The sequence below is a fragment of the Anser anser genome, assembly GCF_964211835.1.
Source record: "Anser anser genome assembly, chromosome: 5".
NCBI classification, from domain to species: domain Eukaryota; kingdom Metazoa; phylum Chordata; class Aves; order Anseriformes; family Anatidae; genus Anser; species Anser anser.
The window spans coordinates 6,800,314-6,827,936 of NC_139725.1; the positions used below are offsets into that span (position 1 = coordinate 6,800,314).

Consider the following 27,623-nt stretch of genomic DNA (forward strand, 5'->3'; position numbering starts at 1 on the left):
GCAAACGCATCAAACTATCTCAGATCTCTGCATATCCCATATCAGCACCACTAGAGTCTCAAGTTCCTTATTTCATCCATTTCAAAACAGAGGCTGTAAGATTTATTTCAGGTTTATTTAGGGAAGGGGAGGATCATACTCCCTTAAAATGTTCCAACACACACCATCTTTTAATGATTTTGTTTTTAATTAAAAAAATAAAAACTAAAAGAAAATTGTATTATTCCACTTTTGGTGCCTCAGTGTAGCATCTGCAATTAGGTGAACATCGATTTCTCCTATTAAAAGCATTTTAAATGACAAACATACCTTCTTTTCCCCTTGTCATTTGTCCTGGATTTCATGCAAAGGCACTTGATTTTGTTACAGTCGTTCTTCCTGATTAAAAGGTAAATGTGGCTGAATTTTCTGCATCTTATCAGCTATGAATGTTGACAACACACATTCCAGACAGTCACGTGTTCCACGTGTTCACTTTTAGCCTGTCACCTGCATGCTGAACTTTATGTTCTGCTTGAGCTTTGGCCTGGAAAAGTTTTAGGCACCAACTGAATGCAAATCGATTGCCCCAGATTCACTTAGAATATTTTCCCATTTCTCTGGAAAAACAGTTCTTTTTTTTTTTTTTTTTCCTCTGGGCAGTGTGAAAATATGGAAAATATGTTGCAATGTGAGGATTGCTTCATTGGGTTACCACTGTGTTTAAAAAAAAAAGTGGGAGAAGGAAATCGGTGTTTATACATAGTTCTTCACTGAGCACTAATGTCTAATTCAATGGAGAACTGAAGCCAAACCAAAATAAAAAATAAAAAATAATCCCCCCAGTATCACCAATATCCCCCAATACCACCACGCTCATATGACACCCCAAGGAGAGAGAATGATCTAGCTACTCACTCCCAGGAATTATCATTAAGCTTTTCCTTCATCCATCACTCTGGGCTCTTCCCAATCCTAATGTCTGAACTGCCTTGGAAACAAAGGGATTAGGACCAGATTTTATCCAGGAAAAAATTCCTCAAAATGCCAATTCATACACCTGTTATTCTCATACTGCAGAAAAATGTGAGAACTTGAGAGTGAAGACAGACAGAAAAAAAATGAAAATAAACCTGCACAAGAATACATGTGAAAAGAAATTCAGACCATTTGTGAAAAAGACAATAGTACTGGAAATCCTTTTTACACGGTGAGGAATGGTTTCAGAAATCTAGATGAAGCACTTCCTGAGTCTTAAGAGTCTTAATCATGATGAACTGATAATGCCTAAGGGACAGAGGAAGGTGAGAATCTTTGAAAAAAGGGAAAGCAAGCAAGTAAACAAACAACTACTGCATTTTGTATATGAACATATTTGCTTTACTTGTGATAATTAAAAAACAACACCGCAATGAAATAAAGCAAACTAACAACAACAACAAAAAAACAACACAACAACAACAAAACACCATACTGGGAAAGACTAGGAATCATTTTACATAGACACATGAATAAATATTCCTCTCCCAGCATAAAATGCACTCAATACAAATGGCTTAAATCAGATTAAAATATGTATTTTAGAAAAATAAATCATAATTAGATGGCCATTATTTTCAAGCCATTATTGTTGCATATTCGGAGGAGAAGGGAGAGGAAAAAAAAAAAGTAATACTTCAAACAGGTGCAGACATGTTTGGAGTCATTCCCATCCGCGTGCAGTATGACATCACTTATCTTTTCTGGTTATTGCTCAAATAATAATAATCTGTCTTTCCTTGGCTTGCATAAAGGCGGCATTACCAATACCTTGATGAAGTTGCTGTTTATTAGTTCACTCACAGACATTTGCACATTCTTGGCAGTTGCAAACATTTTTTGCCATATGCTGAAATACTTTTTCCAGCCCAAGCTCTAGAATAACTATAACTTTGCATGAAAAATGTGGATAGTAAGAAACCTGAGTACTATGTTTTGGCCTAAAAACTAGAAAATATTTTTTTTACATAGTAGGACAGTAAAATCACTGTGAACACTACCTGGCCCCTACCTCCCTAACAAATTGCTCTAGTCAAGAAAGCGATACATTGGCACATAAAGAAAATATTTATAGAAATGTATTCAAATTTTACCACACAACAATTACAATAATTGAGGTCTAGTTTTCAGCCTGAAAAGTTTCAATGCACTCCCAAAATTATTAAATTTGCACTAAATCAGTATATGAAATATTTGAAGCAGGTTATTTACCAAATAACTGTACACGCATCAACATTACCAGGTAACATTTTGCCTCTTCCAGTATAACCTATATTTAAGTTTCCCAGACGTTTAAATTTCAGAATGGAAAAAATCATTAATAAACCAAAGCTGAATAAGCTGCAGATAAATCCTTGCTATTCCTTATTCCTGATAATCAATAGACAAATAAGAGCTTAATTATTTTCTTCTTAAGCATTTCATTAATTCAGGAAAACAAAGCACACGCTTATCTACCTACACAGCTGAGTAACATGCCATCATACTGTATGCTATTGTATATATGCAAAGTCTAAAATAACTATAATTTGTTTCATTCCTGAAAGATCATGAAACCTGAAAATGTTTAGTCATATTTTAAATAAGTATAGTTAACTACTTTTACTACCATTATTAGCATACTATTCCAAAAAGAGCATGAAGTACTTTTGTTGTGAAGTATATTATTGCTATCTTTGTCATTAATGATAATATCTCATTTGCAAAATGTAAACTTACTAAAATTTTGTGAAATCTGAATAAAGGTTACATACAGAAATACTTCAAGATTATGTCCTTCCTTCATCTAATGTTCAAATAATCCTTCAAAATCAATACCGGACTTTTAAAAAGAAACTTTTACCCCTAGGTTCTTTACATGGATATTACCTTATATCTTATCTGTTATCACAATTGTTTAGTTAAATAATTGTCTCTTACCAATCCTCTGTTAATTATTTGATGGAAAGCATTTTCAGATGTTACCTCTAGCTACACTTAGAACATTAGGTACTTCACAGCATTTACATTTATATGTTAATATTTGTTAAATTAATGCAGTGTATCGCATTTCAAATAATGAAAAACAATGAAGCTGGAAATTAAATGACAGAATATAACGTGCAATGTAAAACAGTCACCATCCATAACATTAGACACAAAAGAAAAGGCAAACATGATACTCAGCTGCTTAGTGCAAAGGCACTGATGTCAGCAGCCAAAGGAGTCCTACACAAATGGAGTTCTAGATAATATGAATAAATCGCATTCATCCTTTTGAAGGCTAATATGCAATTTCTGTATACAATCATGGTTTCCAACGGAGTAGATCCCTAATACCTCTGACAATACCAATGTGTGCATAGCTCACGTAGGTGATGATTGCCCCCAAGGGCTGAACTTCACAATATGTTATTAGGCCACCTTGAAATCTTGGAAAACTTAACATATAAAAATAGGCCATGCTATTATAACAGGAATACCACCTTTTTTCCATGAGCACTCTAAGCCTACGGCCATAACACTGTTCAATCACTTCAATCAAAAGTTGGCTCTGTTCAGTATTATTGGTCATTACATGGGCGCAAGAAATTGCAGAAAACTAACCCCACCATGTCATTTTAAGAAATCGACCTAAACCAGCCCTACTGACTGCAAAGCTATTTTAATCTTGTTTTAGTTCATGCAGAGAAAACTTTCCTACCTCTGCTAAACATCTACTATGGAGAGCAGTCACTGTCAGAGAGCATAAGGCTGGCTCACAAACAACGATGGAATGTTAAAAATAAAATAATAATAATCATCCTGGTTTAGATAAATTCCATGCGAGCCATGTGCACCCCCCTTTCCACTGACTCCAAGGCATTCTCTAGTATGCATAAATCGCTGGACATATGAAGGACACTGCTGCTTCCTGTGTGCTGTGAATTGCTCTAACATGCTTTGGGAACTCTGAGAGGACAAGATCTTTCAGTTCAGGGCTTCCTTGCATCATCAAGTGATTGAAAAAGAGCTGGAGCACAGCAGAGGACTGGATCATTCAAATTACGACTTGGACTACTGCTCAGTAAACATATCCATCCAATATTTCAAGCTGGCAAAATAAATATGAATGTATACAGAATGACTGCTTTTCTACACTGTCCCAAGCAGGCTTTGCTGGTACATTTTCAATTTAACATGTGCTAATACCACTCGGTAATGGGAAGATTCAGTTATATATAGCTCCATCGTGCCTCTCAACAGATGAGTCCTGCAGTCAAATCTACCAGGAGATAAATGTACTGGCTTTAACTGGCATTGCTCAGAACATATTCTCCTCCCACTCAGCTGTTACTGAGGAGTTCTACTGATGCATACATTTAATACTTCTGTTTTTAGCAGCAATATCTTACATTCCAATTAAATATTTATACAGTGCTTCTAAGAACTTCTTGTAACCACAATTGTTTGCAAGCAAGTATGATTTTTTTTTTAAACTAGCAGAGGATGTTACTATTATACCCCTTCTTCATAAAAGCATTCGTGTGCCCTGTATTGCAGTCATTTTCCGCCTGTGTTCTAGGCAGATAACTCTAAAATGAGTCCTAGACAGAAGTGAAGAGACTAGTGATTATGTTTCAGCAGAGCACTTTAACACATGCCTAAAATGCGTTTTTACACCATAAATTACACCAAGCCAGAATTATGAACTGGGGTTCTCTATTTTAATCCAAGTCCCTGTGAACACGCTGGAGGAAAGACATCCTTGATTTTAACAGACAGTGGAAACAATCTTCTGAATCTTAATCATGAATAAGGGACAATCAAGTCTAAGAAATTTATCCTACTCCTGCTAACAAGTCTGTTTTTATCACAGCAAAAACAGCATGAAATGAGACAAAGCACAGCGTGTATCATAAGGCAAATGACGTCATTTCATCAAATTACTACATGTTCCTCTACTACTGCATCCTATCTTTTCCTCTTCCTGCTTCCACAAATTTAGAACATTTAGAAAGATTTTCAGAATTAAGCTTCTGAGAAAAAAAACAAACAAAAAAAAACTATAAGCAGGGAAATACTAATGAGTTTTCAAGAACCAGTATTTTAAGGTTCAGTATAAAAAGCTACACAGTGAAGCAGCTTAAATTAAATACAGACATTCCATTGGAAGGAAGATCATGCTTTGCAATCATGGAAATGAGGCTTTCACTCATGTTTAAAATTATTTTAGGACCACCGTAAGAACATTATGGTTCATCTTTACTCAGAAATGGGTTCAAGAAAGATGTAGAAATAAATACAAGAATTAACAGCATAGACATTCATCTAGAGATCTGAAATGAAACTGTCTATAAATCTATTCTTTCTTAGCTCACCAAGTCAAACAGTCAGTTGTTACTGCAGCAGTTAATTTTTAATGCTGAAATTACTACCTGCTTTGTGATATGTCATGTGGTCACTGGCAGTACTAAAATATTTAACAAGAAGTAGTGAAACCACACAGAAAATTGTTCTATACAAAGTTTCCACGATAATCCTTTCAAGTCTCCATGATTATCTTGTGTCCTTTTTCCTCAGTTTTCAAGGCCAAAAAAATTACAAACATATAGCACGCAAAGTTCTTCAGTAGTTAAAAGCGTACTATTAATGATGCTTTATTCTATTTTTTGCTTTGTTAAAAGATTTGTGCTTTTCTGAAGTTGCAGAAACTGTTATATCCTCATTCTATTATGTGTAGTAACAGTCTATCTAAATTCAGTGCGAACTCTGTCATACCTGCTTCATCTATCTCAAATCAGTGGCAGTGAGGTTACTGTGCCCAGCTATACTGTAAACTCAAGAATCCGATGTTCACAGATACCAGACCACAGAAACTCAAAAAGGAGCCTTAGCCAAAAGCATACACTTAGTTCCACAAATGGTGCGTGCTTCTTCCTCTTTCTTAAGGGATTGTAGATGATAAACACAAAATCTAACTCCATCTGAAACACTAAATCACTATCAAAGGTTCCATTAAAAAAAAAAAAAGGGAATAAAATAAATAAAATAGATGCTCTCAAAAGAGGAAGTAAGCAAGGTAGCATCAGGCAGGAAATACAAAGTGTGAAGTTTTCACACCCAAAGCAGATCTGAATTTTCCCACACCTTTGGTATTTACACCTATAGCAGATAGACCAAGGCATGTAACAAAATTGTTTAAGAACTAGCAACCGAACCCCAAACACAACTTGGTGATATTTCATGTCTGATAAAGGTACCAAACTATGGCACTAAGGGAAGGTAAGACTTTAGTCCCACCACCGATAGTGTTTGTAATCATCACAGGAACTTCCTGACTGATCAGCAATAGGTCTGCGTGTCTCAAAGCTGAGGGAAAGGCTAAACTCCACAGCCTTATTTATTTAAATGCTAGGTGTAGTTCAGCACAATAAGTGGCAATTACCAAAGCTGCAAAGATACTTGAATTATAAGGCCAAGGAGCAGTTTTCTGTAGAAAGTATTTGCTCCTTTCTAGTACAATTGGGCTAGATGGTAGTTCTCAGATAAGACCCAAACACAAAAACAATACAAAGAAGGTTCATTCACTTGCTGTCTAACTTGCAATACCTACCGTTGCTGAGTGTCACAAACAGAACCAGTAGACAGCTATGCTCTGTGTCAAAGAGCTTTCCGAGCTGAATTAGGTTTTGATGATTGCTAATGATGAAGGAGCACACAAAAATATTTGGGACTTCCATTCCATACTTCTGCTTAAACCAAAATGCTAGCTAGGAAATGCACCTGTTTGACTCTGTTCAGATAGAGCTAATCTTGAACCCCCTTTCTGAGTCCCCTTTCTGCTGCTTCCCAGAAAAGCCAATAGAGGGCAGTAGTTTCAGTTACTGGCAAAGAGGAGCCGTATTTTCAATATATGACCTGAAGGTGGAAGGTTTGCATCCAGTATTTTTGTAAAAATTATGGTTTGATTCAGTTCCTTTATCCTTTTTTTTCCTTTTCTCTTATTTTTTGCTCTTATTTTCAGATAAAGTACTACATGCTATGTTCTGTTAATAACAACTCTACCTCAGAATAAGAGTTCTGTCCACACAACAAATTCTGAAATTTTTAAAAGCTTACATTAAGCCCTTTACAGAAAAATTAATGTTCTTTCAACCAGAGAATCATAGATTCATAAAAGATCCCGCGTTGGAAGGGACCCTCAAGGATCATTGAGTCCAGCCCTGGACTACACAGGACCACCCAAAAATCAGACCCTATGTCTGAGAGCATTGCCCAAATGCTTCTTGAACTCCGGCAGGCTCGATGCTGTGACCGCTGCCCCAGGGAACCTGTTCCAGTGCCCAGCAACCCTCTCAGTGAAGAGTTTTTCCTGATATCCAGCCTGAACTTCTCCTGAATTATATAGTAATGAAAACACTAAAAAGCTACCATGTTATCTCTCTGCAAAAAGCTGATACAAGACATACAAAAGCAGCCAGAAATGCTATCATACTCTTTCTGCTAATAGACCCATATATTTTTAATTAAACGGATTATTTTGATTTGTTTGGTGGTTATTTTTGAAAAGTTCTGTGATGATTTTAGGTAACTCCCTCCCCAATCACAAAGACATACATGTACTTTAGGATGAAGTTTTACAGACACAAACTCAATCTGTCTTTTTAACTAAAAGTCAGCGAGCAAAACAAATTCAGTTTGTTCACCATAAGGCACATGTTCTTGTTTGTATACTTGATTATGCATTGCAGCTGCAATCATTTTTAATACAATTTCCAAACATGCTTTTAAGTGAAGAAGGACCATAAAATGACACATTCTTTCCCTGAAAGGAGGATGTTTATTGCTTTTAAAATTTATGTCAGATTACTATTTGTGTTTTTGGTGTCTAATGTATTCCCAGTGAAGGTAAAATGAGAATATTTTTGGCCTCCCCTATTCCCATATAACATTGGAATCAATGCAATTACTGTGTTCTCTAAAATCAGTGGCTTATTCACTACAAGTTACAGCAGCCACCAGTATGAGCTTCAAAAGAAGGTGCACGGACCCCCCCCAAAATAAACACATGTGGAATTAATCACCCACAAAAGAAAATCCCCTTCCAACCTAACCCATAAAAGCTCTTAAAAAAATCCACTTTAGAGTGAAGGCTAATAATTCACTACAAAGAGAATGCTTGGAAGAGACAGTTGCAAATTTTGCTTGAGAGCCTCTGGCATATTCTACATAATAGATGTCTGTTTTCTGGTGGGGTTTTTAGTTTATTATTATTATTATTATTTTTATTATTAGTAGTAGTATTTTTTCCAATGTGGGGTGCTTGTACCATCCACACTTGGAAAAATACCCTCTGTAAGGACAACTGTTAAGATAGGTATGTGAGTGTAAACAAGTGAGTGCAACACCCAAAACCATCTAAACGGGTGTTTGCTCAAAACTGCTCACACCAAAGGGGAGATGGCCATCAGCTGAAATTTACACTAATAATAAGGGAATTACAGACAGTCTTTTGAAATGATTGAGTCAGTTCAAAAAAGAAGTAAAAAAGAAGCGTGAAAAATACCAGGACAAAGGATATAAGAATAACAGAGCAACAGTCAGAACCTGGTTTGATGCTGCCAGAAGCCACTCCAGCAGCACAGCAACCTCTGTTTATGTCTGACAAAGCACCTCCCTGTTGGAGGCTGAATATTCTGACACTTAGCAGTTGCAACAACTGAGGACCCGTGTACATGACCTCATGGGTGCTTGCTCACCAGTACATGGGTTATGGGGTACGACATGGGCTTTTTTCACACATAAAAGCTAAAGCACCCACATGTCCAATAGGTGATATGTTTTAACAGGGGAACCCAGCATGTAACCAACATTGTCTGTGAGAGCAGAAATAGTGCGTGTAATTGTGAATGTGTGTGTGCATGTGTATGTGATTAATTTTTTTTGGAATTATTTACAGAACTCAATGTATAAATCTGAAGGTGTCCTTAACATTTCGTTAGTATCTAACATTCCAGTTTATTTGTTGTATTGCCGATGTTGATCCTAAGTATATAGTTCATTGAATTCTAGTTATTATGTCTTTAATAAATCAACAAACTCCTTCAATCCCGATTTATTTAAACTATGTGGATTGGGCTTTTTTTTGTGACACTCCAACATTTCATAAACAGTACTGATCATAAATTTTGAGCCTTCCCATGTGAATGGATTCACTGAGCTGGAGTTCTCATTCTCTATAGCTTACCATGTTGACTATTCTTTTTCACATAACACTTACTACATTTCACAGCTCTGAGTTGTAAGCAAGGATTTTTCAAAACGGGAATTAACTTTGAAATTAAAAAATAAAATTCATTTCAATGAACTGAGCTGAATTTTATCAGAATTCTTCTTAATTTCCAATCTAAACTCCTGCTTGTCAATGGAAAAAGCTCTTACATATCTGAAGTCCGTGGAAGTTGTGTGCATGATTACAAATGGTTTGGATTTTTAAAATATATAAAAGAGGACTAATTCACACTCTAAGCTGGAGATACAAATTCACAGATTACTAGTAATTTTGTAATAAAAGTCACTGCTACTATGCATATAAATGTCTTTAGAATAAGTGCAGAATTTGTCAATACAGAACAGCACACAATATTTTAAGAACACAGTGATCTCAACATACTGCACTAGAGATACACCATACCACCAGTTTTCCCATTCTGTTGGTTCTGAATCCAGACTGCCCAACTGCTTTATCAAATGAATACTACTCTTGATGCGCTAGACAAGACTTCAAGGACATCAATAAATTGCAGCTCTCTGAGGGAACTGAGGTTTCTGTTTTGGCAACTTTCCCATGAAAAAGAAGAAATACACATATACAGAATAATAGAGTAGTCAAAATATCAAGTGCTACCTACTTCACAGAACTGAAAAGCTAACTTAATATCTCTGCAACAAAGGAGCCAAAAGCGAGACCACCAGATTCAAACTCTTCAACCCAGACGTTCAGGACCAACTGCGGTGTGAGCAATATTAAAAATGTATCTTTCATGCACTAAAATTATAGTTTACTGATTGCAAAGCTTTGAAAAGGCATAAACATTTCTGCAAAGGCAGGAATTCAGTAGGAGCTGGTCTGAGGATCTGGACTCCAAATCTAATAGTGTAAATCCAAACATTTAAACATTTGCCTCCACCTCTCTCACTTTCAAATCTGATAACAAATTCTCATTCCTTTCTTTCATATGGTCTGAAACAGGATTTTCCAGCCATAAACCTGCATTGTGCAGATAATGTCAACAAACCAGTTGACAAGTCCAAAAAGAAACTACTAGTCCAACAAGATTAGCTTACTATAGGCATAAGGTATCTATAGCAGATAGTAAACACTGAACCAAAAACTAGAGTCACAACTGTGTAAGAGCAACATGCAGTGACAAAGTCAGAAGAAAATCCATTCATCTAGAATTGAGAAAGCGATAGGTAGCGTCTTGTCTTTAGGAAACCACCATTCACTTGCAATAGCAGGCTTGGTGAGGAGTGTTCTGGTTGGGCCTGCTATCTTCCCTGACTTTATGTCCAATGGGTCTCTCCTTGTAAGGTCTATCTGAATATCTGCTCCTTATACGGATAACCTTAAATCTTTTCCAATATAGCCAAGTGTTTATTCCCCATCTATCCCAATATAAATGTCTCACACACAGAAGCTAATGATTTTCTGCATTTACTACCACTGCCTGGTGTACAAGATACTTTGGAGATTTAAAACACCAATAGCTAAAGGCAATGGAAACGTAGCAAGGAAAATGATAGGGGAGAATCATCCATATTTTTCCTACTTCTTTCATCAAACAATGTCATCAAATTCCAAATTGGTGGTTTAAAAATGAAAAATTTTATATAAAATATACTTGTGTGCTACCTCCAGCAAAGGATGAACAAAACCCAAATAAAACCAAAAAACTTTTCTAAAACTTTGTCTTCACTATCTTTTCTCTTGCCCACACAAAATAAGGTCCTCTACCACCTTCTTATACTCCCACCTCTGCATTGCTTTAGTAATCATCTCAAAAAGCAGTAATACCCTCAGCTTTCTACGATTGCTTACCATCCACTGCAGTTCTCATAAAATGGGGATTTCAGTCATTATACAAATAACTAAAGTATCAAAATACTTGATCTAATGCTATTTCAAACAAAATGAAAAAGCTGTAAATAACTACTCACCAGATTCTCTTCAAACCACTCTCTTATACACACTGCTGTGGCCCCTGGAATTTGATTTCGCAATGCTTCTTTCTCTTGCGGATCCTCTAACATTTCCAACGCCATCTTTAGATCTTCCAAGAGGTGTAAAATTTGAAATGTGCCCAAGTATACTGACGGAGCAGGTGACACAATATCATAAGCACCATTAGCATACTCTGCAGCTGACTTTGTACCTAAACCAAGAAAAAACAGGAGAGTCTGATTTTAAAGAAGTAACAAACGTATAGCTAGTACACACTACAACATTTAGACTTCAAATGCTGATAAAGTATCAATATTTCCATTAAGGTTTAGAAATACTCAAGATAGCCACTAGATAAATAACGAGCACTTGAGAAGTATGTAAAATCACATTTAAAAATGAATTGCAACCTAGACAGCCTTTGCAATGTCTGTTAAATTACAAACTCCAAAACCTTACTACAAATCACCTGTAGTTTTCTATGGTTGCCATGAGATGTCACTACCTTCTCAGCTACACTGAAGTCTCCACACAGAGCAGTGCTTCGCAAGCAACACAAGTCAAGATTCACACAGCCCTTTGACAAGAAACTTAAATGAAAATAGACTGTATTACCAGAAGCGGAAAAATATGTAACCTTGGGCAAGTTTAAAACAATTCCCACAATTGAACAAACCGACAGAAGTTAGCAACAAAAATATTTGATCAAGCTTTGCTAGCTCTCCAAATCATAAAAAAACCTCTAAAACACAGATACCCCCGCCATACCTTCAGCAGCAACATTCTTTTCACCAGAGCAATAAGAACAGCAAACACATCTCAATAAACATATGTATTTATATTTCTAAATAAATTCTAGAAATAAATTCTTTTTTTTTTTTTTGATGTCTGCTTCAATGTCTGCTTCAATTCAGTTCTCTTTAATATCTTTATTGATGATCTGGATGAGGGGATCGAGTGCACCCTCAGTAAGTTTGCAGACGACACCAAGTTAGGTGCGTGTGTTGATCTGTTCAAGGGTAGGAAGGCTCTGCAGGAGGATCTGGATAGGCTGGACCGATGGGCTGAGGTCAACTGCATGAAGTTCAACAAGGCCAAGTGCCGGGTCCTGCACCTAGGGCACAACCCCAAGCAGCGCTACAGGCTGGGAGATGAGTGGTTGGAAAGCTGCCTGGCCAAGAAGGACCTGGGAGTATTGGTTGATAGTCGGCTGAATATGAGCCAGCAGTGTGCTCAGGTGGCCAAGAAGGCCAACAGCATCCTGGCTTGCATAAGAAATGTGTGTGTGTGTGTGGCCAGCAGGGCTAGGGAAGAGATTGTCCCCCTGTACTCGGCTCTAGTGAGGCCGCACCTCGAGTAGTGTGTTCAGTTTTGGGCCCCTTGCTACAAGAAGGACATGGAGGTGCTCGAGAGAGTCCAGAGAAGGGCAACAAAGCTGGTGAGGGGTCTTACGAGGAGCGGCTGAGGGAGCCGGGATTGTTCAGCCTGGAGAAGAGGAGGCTCAGGGGAGACCTCATCGCACTCTACAAGGTACCTTAAAGGAGGCTGTAGTGAGATGGGGACTGGTCTATTCTCCCACGTGCCTGGTGACAGGACGAGGGGGAATGGGCTAAAGTTGCACCAGGGGAGGTTTAGGTTGGATGTTAGGAAGAACTTCTTTACTGAAAGGGTTGTTAGGCACTGGAATGGGCTGCCCAGGGAAGTGGTTGAGTCACCATCCCTGGAGGTCTTTAAAAGACATTTAGATGTAGAGCTTAGTGATATGGTTTAGTGGAGGACTTGTTAGTGTTAGGTCAGAGGTTGGACTGGGTGATCTTGGAGGTCTCTTCCAACCTAGATGATTCTGTGATTCTGTAATGGGCTGTCTTTGTTCTAATCTACATTTCAGACCTTTGCTTTCATTTAACATTTGTTTCTTTAACAACCAGTGAGATGGAAAACTTCTATTTGCCTTACTTTTTACTTTTTTTTTTTTTTTTTGTTATTTACAATTCATTGCCTTGTGTACATAATAGATTGTACTCATGCACCTCTTCATTCCTGTTCTCTTTTGCGTAAGCAATCCCCTTTTTCCCCTTATTTGACTTCACGGGAGATTTTCTAGGCTTTTGATCATTCTTACTGTCTTTCTCTTAATCCTCCCATTTTGTAATATGCTTTACAGATGTATATTAGATCCACAAAGCATGTAGTATTCCTTAGAACACTCTGTCATTGATCCATACAAGGTGACTATAATAATCTCTATACTATTGTTAGTTTAATCCTCTGTTTAGCATCACTTACATCTTAGACTGTAGTTATGAAAGGAACTAAAGTCTTCATTGAGATTTGAAAAATTTTTTGCTAAGTTTTTTCCTGAGCTGATGTATTTAATTTGAAACCCAGATGTATGACTAATTCAAGTTTCCCTCTTCATCGCACCCTATTTTGCATTAATCAGTGTTAGTTTGGCTGTTATGGTTATTTATTTACTCTGATTCTGACAATACAGGCTGTTTGAACACAATGAACCTAATGGTATTTACATAGAGCCTGACATAGTATTTTGGGAATATAACTCACAAACTCATTAACGCTCCAGGTCCAAGTACACTTGAATATACCTAGATTAGCTTTTAGCCAAAATGCTAACTGATCATTTAATCCCAATATTGTTTGCCATTTCAGTCAGTTTTCAATCTAAGAGAATATTTTGTCTCTCATTTTGTGAACACTTAACTTTACAAAAAGCTTTAGGAAAAACTCTAAATAGTATTAACCAGATGTTCATCTTCAACCACTGCTTTAATGACATGAAGAATTCTATCAGATCAATTACCTATGCAGAAGATAGTGTGGTTTTAATTCTACTGTACCATTTGTGTGTTCGTGCAAAATAATCCCTGGAAGTTTCTGAAGTTTTGCAAGGCTCAGTAATAGGGATTGTTTTGGGGGTTGTTTGGGTTTGTTTGTTTGTTTTAAAGCAATACACTTATTTTCACTAACTATTTCACATACTGTAAACTATTTCCAAACCCAGATTATCCCATTTAATTCTATTCACTTGTGTTGCTTATGAGTTTAATACCTCAGTTGCAAGATCTCATCTTAGGTTCCGTCTGTGACCACGTCCAAGATAAAGTTTCTTCAATACCCAGTGCTACAAAAGACAATTTCATCTCTTAAATCAACCTAGTCTTCCTGATTTTTTTCCCTTTTGAGGAAAGGATCAACTACCTGTTTTGCTGGATATGAGTATTCTAACCACTAGAAGATATTTTCTTGTTTATTTCTATACTCTCGGCTATCTAAGCAAGCTTAGTATTTCCTGTTTATGTACTTTCTAATGCAGTTTAATATTAGCAACAAATATAGCAGATTTGCAAATTGTGCGCAAGAGCCATTTGGATCACATAACCTCTTAAATCTTTTAATTTGGTAAAAGGGGCTCACTGTTTACTTTCCAAAAGAGATGCACACACGAACTAAAATCTGGCAGTCTTAATTAATACCGATGCCACTTTTAGGGGTGTGGTTTCCTTTGCTATTGACGTTAGGACTTTTAGTTTTCTCACTTTTCCATTTGAAAAATTCCATGCTAAAATTTTATGTCTTTTTGTTTAGCAAGTACTTTTCACACCAGAAAAGCAGACAGGATCCAAAGTTACTTCATAGTCAGCCTTTGTAGGTACCTCTTCAATGAGCTGGCAATTTAAAATAGATATGGAATGAGTCAAACAATGGTAAAGAAACAAACTGAGTTCTACTCATAGATGTATAGCGTTCTGCTATAGTGTTATGTTATGTATATCAATACTTTTTATATACAAACTAGACAAAACAGATACAGACAAGAAAGAAACAAACAAAAATCCATACAATCCCAATAAAAATCCAAAAAACTTTCAGGCCCACTATCAATATTTCAGGTACAAAGTAGAAACCACGATCTTCAAGATAAGTACAGATTTTAAACAATTGTTCTGGGTTTAAATTAATTACGTTAGGTAGTTAGACAATTTGTACAACTTATACAAGTTATGTGCAACTTTCTTGAGGATGGTACTTGTATCATCTTCTCTCAGCATCTAAATGCCTTTATTTGACTTTATCACACCACTAGAAAGTAAACAAAAACAATCAAACAAAAACATATACACACACTTTTTAATCCTGATAAGCAAAAGAACTTAAGAAACTTAAGTACTTACGAAACTCAGTTCTATAAATGTAAAAAAAATTCCCAAGTGCTGCAGCACAGACAGGGTCAGCCAGGAATTCTACATTATCTGATTTCCTGAACCCGGGCACACTCCATATGCATACTTCAGTTATCCTAAGAGCTTCAACTGACTATTCAGACCATGAGGACGCTAAGTCCCACTGCTTTACATAGAGGTAGAAGGTTATCATCTCAACAGAATTCCCCAAAATTGAGTCCATGTGTAAAGCACACACAGTGAATTTCCATAGTAGTGATCTGAGTTGAAACTTGAGGTCAGTCCAGTATTTCTTAGGGACACTTGGGAGATGGCAATATATTTTTACCAGGAAAGAACAACAACTTGATGTCTAGTGATTGAGGAAAAAGTCAAGTTCAGAATTTTCAGGTTAGTTTAGTTAGGTTTCTTTTCCTGCCTCAAGTTTTCCTCTATGTAATTTAGCATGAACTAAGAAATAAAAAGCTAGAAGGAGGAAATGTATTTCTGTCCATTACTAACAAAAAGAAATGCAACAAATAAAAATCAAAGATATTCTTATGGTAAGCTCATGTTCCATGAATTACCTAACAACATAAAAAAAGCTGGTGTATCTTAGAACTTACTCCATATTTATGACTGGAAGTTCATTTTGAGCATAAATAGCACAGGATTTTAGGAACTGCAGAAGACAGTAAAGATACTTCAAAGTTTTCCCAGCTAATAATAGTAAATACGGCAAAGTGTTTTGTTTGTTTAAATGAATACAGATGTAACGAACTTACAAGTGAACTGTCTGTAAATTATTAAATGCACTGGTTCCATTAGAACTGGAAAGGAAAAATCTATCTTTGATTAATACCAACTAAATTAAATGAAAGAAGTAGAGACTGAAAGGTTAGATTTCATTTATGACTAAATCTCTCAACTGGAATTATTATCCATGAAAAAGATATTTAAAAAATATCAGAACTATTTGAGATTTATGTTTAGACTTTAAAAAGTAGGTGCTGATGAGAAAAGAACGTACTTGCATCTGATATGGTCGGGGAAACACACATGCACACAAGCAAACAAACAAAACACATCTGTTCTCTCTTTTAATCACCATGAAGTGAATACAGGGTATCCATTCTGAGATACGCTGAAGATTCTAGTTCTCGGCAATCAAAACCACTACCTTCAAGTCACTGCGATTACAAATATGTTCAATTAAACCAAGACTTAAAAATGCTTGCTGGATTGGGACCAGAGTTCTCAGCAAAAGCTACGAAGCCCTCCCATGAGCAACTCTCCTTGTTTGGAATGGGAGCTACTTACAGATATCAGTGCATCACTAAGAGAACACAACCCTTACCACCTCCCAATCAAATACACACATATACTCTTCCCTTGTGATATTATTATTATTTTTTAACTGCTTTGCCATGAATTGCTACTGTAGTTGCTTTCATTCTCCTGACTGAAATGGAAAAATAAAGAATTCCTCTGAAGGCAACAACTAATGCACTTTATACTAGGTAAAGGAGTGACATGAATGCAGAAATGCAAGGGAGTTCAACTCAATAGCTTAGCTCAAAAAGCTTCCTGTTTTACTGCTTAAACCTATGATTCATTTGAATTTATTTCTCCTATTTGCTTTCCATATAGTTTCATATTAAATAGTATATGTATTGTTCAACAGAAGTACAAGAACACACCCTGAAAAACAGAACTAAAACTGTGTAGGAGTAAATATTTACATTTCTTTGCATTAGTTTAAATCTTCACATCATCAGGCTGCAAAGTACATTAAATTTTACCACCGGACAGTGAGAACCTGGATCTCCTTGCAGACTGATACAAAAAAAGAGATGCCACAGCGCAAACAGAACACTACAAATTATCAGTAAACTCTCCTCGACAGCAATGAGTTTGTATCTGGCTTTAGGATAGGCAACTGAAGTGGGGAAGAATATGGTTCATCCACTAGAATTTTATTGATACTCAGGAAAAATGAGTGCAGTTTTGAATTCCTGCAAAAAGATTCATTGTATGGTCTTAAGCAAGTCAAAGTTTTCCTTTAGCTCTCTCTCTCTTCCCCCCCCCCCCTCCCCCCAGTGGTAAACAGGGCACAGGGGGAATCTTTTGTCATCATATTTATATAAAACTCAACACCATGGTTTCCTAGTGTACTACTGGAGCACAATTAATCATCACAAGTGTCCACTTCAGAGGAGGGAAAAAAAGAAACGTATTTGACAAAGACATTCCAAGCTGCTGAATTCTGTCTTTCCCATACAGACAGTGGTTGAAGGAGGTTAAAAGTTGCTATATACTACATGTATTTTAGAAAGAACAACATAACTAATGAAAAAAGGAAAACAACTTAAAGTTACACATTTGGGTTACACATTGACCATGCAAGTACGTTTGGTGTTCAAAGTTTCTTGCAATTAACTGAATGGCTTCAAAGGAAAGTTCCTTTTGGGCAAATACATAAACTATTTCAAAAGCAACACTTTTTGATGCTTGTAAAAATATATTACTAAAGGTAAGAATCAGAAAATCTTGCCAGTTTGAAAATCCATTCTCCTCAGCTTGTGTTATAGACATTTATCCATTTTTCATCACTTTTAGCAGTTAAATCTCTCACTTTTCCTTGCCCCTTTACTTCCACTCCACTGCATTCTTCCGTATAATCTCAGTCTTTTCCCTCCAAAATTGCCTGAGATATAAAAAATAAAAAACACTCCTGGTAATATAAAACTCAACCAACAGTGGTTTACAAAGAGATTTTCCTAAAACTGCTGAGATTTTAGTCCGGAAAACAGGAAAAAAAACCAACATAACAAAACAAAAAAAAACCAGCAAACAAACAAAAACGCACCAAACCCAAATGCCAACACTTGGAAAAAAAAAAAAAAGACAAAACCAACAAAACTCCAAAGTTAATTCTACACTGCAGTACAGATGGCTTTATAGAAAGCTGAAATACTCATATGTAACAGTTTTGATATTTATTCTAATCACTGTTGGTCAAAACTATAAACACACATTTTCTCTGGACTTTCAGTCAATCATCATTATACTGCTATAGAACTTTTTTTTTTTTACCTGAATTTTTACTCAATGAGCATATAGGTTGTCCAAGTTCTACAAAGCATAATTGTCTTTTGAAGCTCAAGTCTCTTCTTTTCATGAAGATAGCCCTGAAAACTTGAACTTATGTAAACTACTATTAAGGTCTGGATGGAACGTAACTCAGCGTCCTCGGTCCTAAGTCGTCTGTTAAAGGAGTGAAGAGGTTGTTCACACAATCCTGTCTTCTAATACAGTAATGCAAAATACATCACAAATGGTGTGTTTTGAATCATAGCTCATATTAGCTGCTCCTCAAATCTCTGCTGTTAGATCTTTAACTACAGTGAACAGTAACAGTTAAGCTGGATTAGCAGGAAGCCCTGGAAAAATGTTTCCAAGACTAGAAATGCTAATGGCTACATTCAGATGCAAGTTTCATGTAGCTTGGGTGATTTTCATCTGAGTTTTATTTACAACCACACGCAGAATCCTTTCGACAATTTTCAAGAACTGTCTATAATTTCATATGCAAATTATGTATGTAATTACTCAGCCTTTTTCCTTTTACATGCTTATGGACTTTAAGCACTGATGTACAGCACATTAGGCACTGTATACACAGCTGCAACAAAAATATCTCCCTTATCCAGAAGGACAAGCTAAGCAGCCTTACAGCTGGTCAAAAAAGGAGGATGGATTTTGCAGCTATGGTGGAGATCTAGCAAAGTTAAGACAACAGAAATCTTAATGCTATATTTGAGGTAAAGTATCCATTGCATGGGAAAGACAAAATCAACCAATTTTATTAAAGGAAAAGAACAACAAATACTTGCAGCAATTTCTTCCCTGCTGAACTATTTCTCCATAGGTATATCCACAAAAAAAAAAAAAAAAAGTGTGTTTAGGGCCAGTGAAACTAGTAGTCTAATTAAAAGTGTTGCGAATTGATAAGTACCTCTTTTTAGTAAAGCATTCTGAATTGTTTGTAGTAAGTCACTGGTAACATGAATGCTGTTTCATGAAAAGACGGCTCTCTGAAAGCACAAGGAAAATAACAGCATTCAGTTCGTAAGAAAATAAAAACATCGTTTCATAAAAATCACACTATTCTGATTTTCAAAAAGAATTTTTTGAATCAATTTAATTGCCTAAAGTAGGAAATAGACAAGCCATAATTCTGAATTTAAATAAAGTCTGTGTTTGATAAAACTTGCTTCAATTGAAATCTTAGAAATCTGTTCACTAGCATATTAAACAACCAAGTGACTCATGTACTGAAGAACATATTACACCATATAAACCACAAAAGAACCTCTGTGTCTCAGATTTTCAATCATATGGGGTTATGACCATCATAGTTTAACTGCCTTTCTTTGCTACAGACTGTATCTGAAGCTATTTACGTTTCTGTTTCTTTCCCACCCTTTGCTGCTATGCCAATGGAATTTGAAGTCATCATACTCTGAAGCCAATTTCAATCTTTCCTCTTCAAACCTAACTTTCTGAAACTTTGCAAGGCAAACTGTGGGATATCATTTCTATCAGTTTGAGTAGTAGAGATAAAGTGGTTTTAATATCAGAGACATATATTCAAATATTGGTAGGCAAGTTCTGCCATTCCACAGTGGCATAACCATTCCAGCAACCCTTCTAAAGAATTACAGCTGAAGAGCAATACTGTCAGAACTATTACACTAATAGGAATTTCAGCACATAGGGACTACTCTTCAGTAAAAATCATTTTGAGCTGCGATACTGAATGGCACACTTCAATTACAAAGCTGCAATAAAATATGGACAGATACACAGAGTTCTAAAGCAGACATTGCAGACAAACGCAATGCAGTAGTGCAGTTCTGGTATGTTGTCATAGGTGTCTAGCTCACAGATGTATTTTTATCTTGTATTGACAGACCTGCTTATCTGTAGTCAAAGATAAATTAAAATATTTCAGTAACAAAGATTTCTATATTTTGAATTAATTTTAATGCTTTTTTTTCAAGAAATCTTCTAATTTTGTGGTATTGCTGGAAAGACAGGAATACTTGCAAGGGAAATCAAAGACCAACTTGATCACAAAGGACAACTTTGTCTTTTACAAAAGCAGATGTTTAGAGTTGTTTTGTGCAAGTTCTTTAAGTGTTTATAGGAAAAAAGTTCTCAATGTTTGTGAGCTCCGTAAGATTTTGTAGTATGGACCTGTTTACAGAGCGAATCCATCAGTACTACAAACAGGATTTGGGGGTCTTGATTCTCTATCTTGTGCTCAGACCTCCCTATCTGTGAGAAAAAATGCTTTGGATAGTGATAAGATGGGAAGCGTGCTTTGGGACAGCAGCCCACATAGCTATAATGACCTCTTGCAAGGTTAAACACTCAAAATTGAGGAAATTCCAAACTGCAGGTTGCTCTGGCAACTCTGGGTAAGGAATGAGTGAACAATCCCTCACACGTGCAATAACCATTCAAGTTGCCATGATTTTCGTATGCGTTTAAAACTCATACGAGGCTGCATTTGAGGAGTTATGCAAGGTCTTAAGAAGAAGCCTACAACACATGTAAAACCCTTACAAAATACAGTATCAAATAGATGTAATGGTTATTCAAGTGTGCACACAGTTTGTGAGTCCATGTCTTCAACAACGGTAACAATCAGAAAAGAAAGACCAGAGATTGTTGATGAGAAAAATTACAGATTGAATAAGTGAACTGTGAACTGCTACATTTTTTAAAAGGTTTAAAAGATTTAAAATTGTTATGTTATTGCTGACAACAGCTAAGAGATTACCTAACTAGCTTTTCCAAATTCTTGTATCTGAAGCTAAATGCCAGCACCTAACAAGCTATAAAAACTGTTATAAAATGAAGATAAATATTTAACTACAAATTATAAATACTAAGTATTTTTTATTTTATTTTATTATTATTATTTTTCTCTTTAATTTTCAGGATGATTAAAGGTCACCATTTTTAACCCTCTTCTCTCCCCCCATCTCAATGCATATTTTTACAGAGCTGTTAATGATAATGTCAATGATATGAATCTATATATTTATCAATGACCTGATTTCAAGTCATGCATTATTTCATTTTCTTTTTAATACCTCTATATGTTTTATCCATAAACATTTTCTAGCTAATGGTTTCAAAAAGCTATTATAGTATCTTATATAGTACATTCTCACAAATGCTCACCGTAATTAATACCCAGCAGCAACAAGAAAAACAAATGCTGTAGATATATTATCTCTTTTGTTCAGAAAAAAAGCCTAGATTGATTGAATGTGAACAGAAAGGCAAATGGAAAGACAAAAATCATAATTGAAGCACAGCTTATTAACACAATTACAATTTATTTAAAAAATGAGGTAACCACTACAGCTGTTGCTCCAATCTATAAGGAAAGAAATTGCTCATTATTTCAATTACTCTGTTTCTGTCATCATTACTTCATCTACAGTTTGTGTCAAGTCAGTGCTTGAAATTCTACAAATATCCATGTAGTACGTTATAAAGAGTTATACAGCTTTACTACAGAAAATAAACTTTGAATTTAAAAATACTGTGAACCTTGAATAGGACGGAAGTGATAAAAAACAAAAAACAGCTGGTAGTATACAAATTGAAAAGGAAAAAGTATGGGCTCTTCTCTATTCACTCTACACAATCACAAGAGGCTTGTACTGCCTATCAGCTACATGTCATCCAGCATGTATTTCAAATAAGACACCTCCCCAGCACACACCACAAAAAAAAAAAAAAAAAAAAAAAGGTGATTAAGTGCTCTCTGTCTGGTCTGGACAATTTCAAATCCTTATGAAGCAGAACAGAGAATTCTATCTTCTTCCCCTAAAGTGCCGTGAAACTAGCCCTTACGTTCTGAATGAATATTGTGACGACGTGTCTGATTTTTCACGCTAAAACATCAGGTCATTAGGAAATCTTTTGATTTCCTAGTATTTATGTAGGAGCTCAGTAAAAACCTTGTTCTACAAAACCTAAAATGCACACAAAGGAGTTCAAACAGGGCTATTAGTATTTTTTTTTTCCATTCCTGCATTTTGACTCCATTTTCTGATCACCTAATTAGAGCTCATTTGGTAATCCAACACATCCAGTAACATAGCATATCTATATTATTTTCATAGTCAAATTATGATGGGTCAGAACAGCAAGAAAAACACACCAGCCACATTACCAACGAACAAAGTAAAAGCAAGCAAGCAAAGAAAAATGACATAATAAACACGTCCTTCTTCACATTCTGGCAAGCAGATCTCCTAAGGAAAATATATTAAACCAGAATAAAAGTCTTGTTCATCTCTTCAGCATAATTTCCCCTTACGGCCTTTTATGTTATTAATTTATTTATTTTTCTCGTCAGGGGTATGTGAAACAGTTGGGTTTATAGTACACAGTGAAGGTGATGACAGTGTGAGTGTACTGCCCCTACAGACAAGGGAATTTAAACACACATACTTCTTAGATATTGACATACTTTTTAATTACTTAGGTTTGTTAATCTTTCAGTACTAACACTGAAATATCAGTACACACTCGTGATAATACATTTAACTTTCTCATCATTTTTCATTAAGTAATAATTGCAGGAGCTCTGATTAAAAGGAAATAATAATTACACTGATTAGTTGCTGATTTTCAAGAGATTCTGGAGCTACAGCAGACTATAATACTATGACAGAAATTTTTAGATCTTAAATTTGTGGTCATTGTTCACAAAAGAAAATAATGAATTTCTAAATTGCTGACAGAGAGAAGCATTTTGACAAACTAAAAGAAAGACTGTTTTAATTAATTAAAATTCATTGAAAAGAAAAACTAAGCAAAATCCTATAGAGAAGCACATTTTAATGGATGGGGTACAAGTGGAAGTAAAGAGAAAGTTAATAACTTCGACAAACCACAGCAGGAGGCAATGTCATAGGTATGAACCTCGAGTAAAGAATATGTAGGCTGATCTGACATATGGGTACTTTCTTTAGAGAAAGCATCTGTTTGGAGCGCAAGTCATTCTGGCTAATGGATAAGTCATGTTCATTGACAATTACATTAGTCCTTTTTGCTGTTTTAGCCAAATAAGGCTAATTATTTAGCATGCGTAATTTATATAGCTATGAGGGTGGGTTATCAGTAAAGAGGTACTGAAGCATAAAAGACTTGGGAACACTGACTTATCTGTCAAATTTGATCAAGCCCAGTGAAATTTAATTTGTTAATCTTGCTTGACAATCCTACCCTCATGCACTCTGAACACTAATACATTTTGTATTGCACTGAGATGCACAATCTACAGTGAGACTTTTTATTTCCATTAACCAGAATCATGTATTGGGTATGTTAACATTTGGAGAAAAGGACATTACTTTTACAATTAGAAAGGCTAAAAGTAGGACTGTAAATCTGTAAATATTCGTATTATGCATATGAATGCCTAGTTCTTACCTCAACATATTAGAACGTGGTTCTTGTCCTTTATAACTACAGCTAATATAATAACTTAGGATTGCTTTTCTAATTAAACAGAGAATGCTGTTCTTTGCTTATGTGTGTATACACCAACAAACGTGTGTAAACATACAAACACACCCCTACTCAAACTAAAAAAATGAACCAATTACAGTTACGCATCTCTGGACTTCTCACTTCTCTGCAGTAGTGATTAATGCTCGTTTTATGCCTGCTTTCTGAGGCCAAGAGGAGTACAGTTCTTCCTAGTATCCACTCAGGCCTCATCCCAAAGGAAGCCTATTTTTCAGCACCTACATGTTTCCAACAGTCATGAAATTTAGTCTTAGTCTTTGAATTCAATGCTGCCTCAGGATATCCATGGAATCTGTATATAGTGAGCTGAAATAGCTCTGAACAGTTGATTTCTGCTGTTCCCAGGCTAGTCTAAGAGCAGCTACATTTGCGCAGATAACTCGTCCAATACTTGCACAGTATGGTATATATAAATCTTCAGTTAGAAAACTCTGTGTCCATGTTTGTTTTATGACAGTCCTCCTTCTGAAGGAGTTTCCTACCCTATTTCTCCTCTCACCGTACAGGACAAGAGAACATTCCTGTTTTGCAGTCCCTCCACAGATTGCATACAGAAGCCTAGTGGATTCAATTAGAAAGAATCAAACTTGAATAATAACTATGTTCCTCAATATGAGACAAATTGGAATAATCAGCAGTATCCAAGTATAAGCTCCAGCAGATACATTTGGACCCTCAATCATACCAGAATACGCAAGAAGCAGTTCTGGAGCACACAGAACATTAACTAGAAGAGAATGACCAGAAATATTTTAAGTTATTATAAGTTATTCTGTCTTAAAATTATTTTTCTATTTCTAGTAATGGAAAATAATAAATAAATGAGGCAAACAACTCTCCAAACAATTTGAGCTTTTCCTTTATGTTACAACTAAAATAAGTAAAGGAACAAAACAATATTTTTTATTGGTATGGGTAGATATAATTCTGAAATCATATGGGAAGTATTCAGTTAACATTGATGAAACTTGACAGAATGCACTGCCTGGGAAATATCCTGGTGCTTTCCCCATTAAATATCTTTATGTAAGCCTGTTTTGCATATTATACAGTGGACATTAGAAGAAAAAAAAAAAAGAAGGAAGCAACTTGAAGTTGTAAAGTCAACTCTCTTGAAGTTGCCAGTTTGCTTATGACCTATGCTGACACTGTGGAAACAAACTCTACATACTACTCTGTTTTGGAGCTTGGGCATCAACAACACTACAAAACAGCTGTGAACAGGATGTGCAATCCACTGAATAACACAGATTATTTCTTACATCATTTGCTCTGCTTCTCTCTATCAGTGTCTCCATAATCATGACTAAGTGAGGGGGGTAAAAGCAATGTTGTTGGGCAGCCTGGAACAATTTAATTCTACTGCTTATTTATCAAGATGAAACCCTAAAAAGATATGGCCATGAATGATCTGAAAAAGGAGAAGGGGAAAATAAAATGATAATAAAAAGTCAAGCCTGGCTCAATTATTATTCTTCCATCAAACTAAAAAAAAAAGAGAATTGTTTTTGTAAGGCAGTCGTATATTGTCATTTAATGAGTTACCTTTCCATACCATGGAAAAAATACCCAACACTAAACACCTGACTCCGAACTAACCTCACACGACCATTTTTCAGAGCTGCTACTCATGGAAATGCTACTAAATAGCAATGTTATCCTTTCAGTGGAAAAATATACAGCCTGTAATCCTAAAATACTTTTTGGAAGGGAATATGAAATGGCATCTTCAAGGCAAAACTGAAAGTTTTTCTAAACGAAATATAGCACTGCTCAAACAAACAAGGAGAGACCTGTTTATCGATTACATAGCCTCTTACTGCTCATAAGAGGAGATACTGGACAATTTGAGATATGTTGGAAGCACACGCTTGTACCACTGATTGATCTGATTGATGCAGATGATAACCTAAGGCACAAGAAGTCTGAAAATCCCCAAAATCACATCAAGCTTTCTAACCTCTTTGTTCAAAAGAAAACACACCACAAAGCTCTGACAACTACTGGAAGAAGAGAAGTATCTAATCTGAAAGTCAATTTGAATGTGTCTATTTTTTTTTCTCTTGGAAGATAAATGCTTTCTGAAGAAAATCTTTCTCTTCCAAGAAATAAGACAAGATAAATTTTTCTGAAGAATGGAATATATATGCATTGATGATATCAACAATGTTTGCTGGGCTATGTTTAAATTATCACAGAAGTGAGAAAGCAAAATAAATACATAAAGATAAATCCAGAAGCACAGGTTCCCTAGCATGATGAAAGGGCCATGGACCTCTATGTTGTCTTACCTCTTTTGAAGCATTAGCTAGTATCATAGCTACTGCAAACCTAGGGTTAAGAAATTATTTCAATTCTCCATTTTATGGACTATGGTTTGGGAGTTGCTTTTCTTGTTTGTTCTTTGTTTTTTCCTGTTCTCTGTTTACATATCTGAGGGATGTACAATGCTTCACTATCTGTTTGTGTTTTATAAGACAAGAGGTGAACAAATAAAATCCCAGATAACTTCTGCTTAAAACCTTGTTCGAATAAAGTTTTGAGGTCAGGAAAAAAAAGAAGGAAATACATTTCTAAATTTTCCTATTTGTCTGGAACTTGTTCCATTGGCATGAAAAGTTATTTGTGGAGTTATATCTATCACATATTCACATTTTTACAATTGTGCTCTATTTTCATATTTCTGTGTATCTTAGCAGTCTTAACGCTTGCAAATTTAGAATAAAGTTTCATATGTGGAAAAGAATAATAAAAAATAAATCTAGAGATGTTTTACACTAGAAATCGCAGACAGAGACTTCCTGCCTAATTATGGCTAGTCTGATGGTAATTTATGAAGCTTCATATTAGTCTCTGGACAGTAAATTTTACTAGAAGAGGAGGAAGAAGCCAGAACTGCAGCAACAAGAGGCTGATGTCATCTTCTTCAGCATTAGGCGAAAATAATGAAGGCACAGCATGGGTGTCACTATTTAAATTAAAAAGCTTTAGTAAATGCTTTCCCATTGTGCAAAAGTGAGATCATGGCCCTACCCAGATACTTCTTTTAGGAGTTCACACTGAACGGTGTGTGAGCACAAACCCCAAGGCTACTGAGTCCTAACCACAGAAAGATCTTCTCTTCTCAGATGCTGTAATGTTGAGACAAAATTTTTTTAATTGCCTTACCAGAACACCAGAAAACAGCAAATTCAGTCTTGCATCACCCTTTCTATTGGAAAGCTGTGTAAAAAGAAACTTCTAATTTGTCTCCTGGATATGAATGCTAACAGAACAAGTTATACATTCAAACTCATTAGGCCATGAAGGTAATTAATAGCTAAGCTATTTTATCCTTATACATTTAAACAAATAAAGAAAATCACATATTTTAAAAATACATAATTAGGAATATTTTTATGTGTGTGTAAAATAAAGATATATACTATACAGATAACTAGATACCTTGGTAAAAACTTCATATTTTACAACAGACACACAGAATTAAAAAACGAACAATATATATTATTTTACAGTGAACTAAATGACCAGGTATAGTTTGAATGTAAATTTTGAAATTAGTCATTGTAATTATTTTCCATGAAATTTCAACTCAATGGAATGTTACCACATGA

The 27,623-nt window shown here is 35.6% G+C and overlaps 1 protein-coding gene and 1 long non-coding RNA gene across 18 annotated transcripts in view; both read right to left on the bottom strand.

Annotated features, from left to right (window-relative positions):
* Positions 1 to 27,623, bottom strand: part of PPFIBP2 (PPFIA binding protein 2) — a 112,276-nt gene that overhangs the window by 59,934 nt on the left and 24,719 nt on the right. For 13 of the 17 annotated variants that reach the window (XM_083837867.1, XM_083837875.1, XM_083837856.1 and 10 more), the window contains one exon: positions 11,200 to 11,414. In XM_083837867.1, the coding sequence (XP_083693993.1) occupies positions 11,200 to 11,414 (215 nt within the window). Of the gene's footprint in view, positions 1 to 309; positions 418 to 11,199; positions 11,415 to 14,273; positions 14,292 to 27,623 lie in introns of those variants that run through there. The other 4 variants (XM_083837859.1, XM_083837864.1, XM_083837869.1 and 1 more) reach the window with 4 other exon arrangements.
* Positions 14,898 to 27,231, bottom strand: LOC310900244. Its single transcript, XR_014584950.1, has 3 exons — positions 27,178 to 27,231; positions 19,403 to 19,481; positions 14,898 to 18,651 (listed from the first exon to the last, which is right to left on the bottom strand). It is a non-coding gene; the product is annotated as an uncharacterized lncRNA (long non-coding RNA).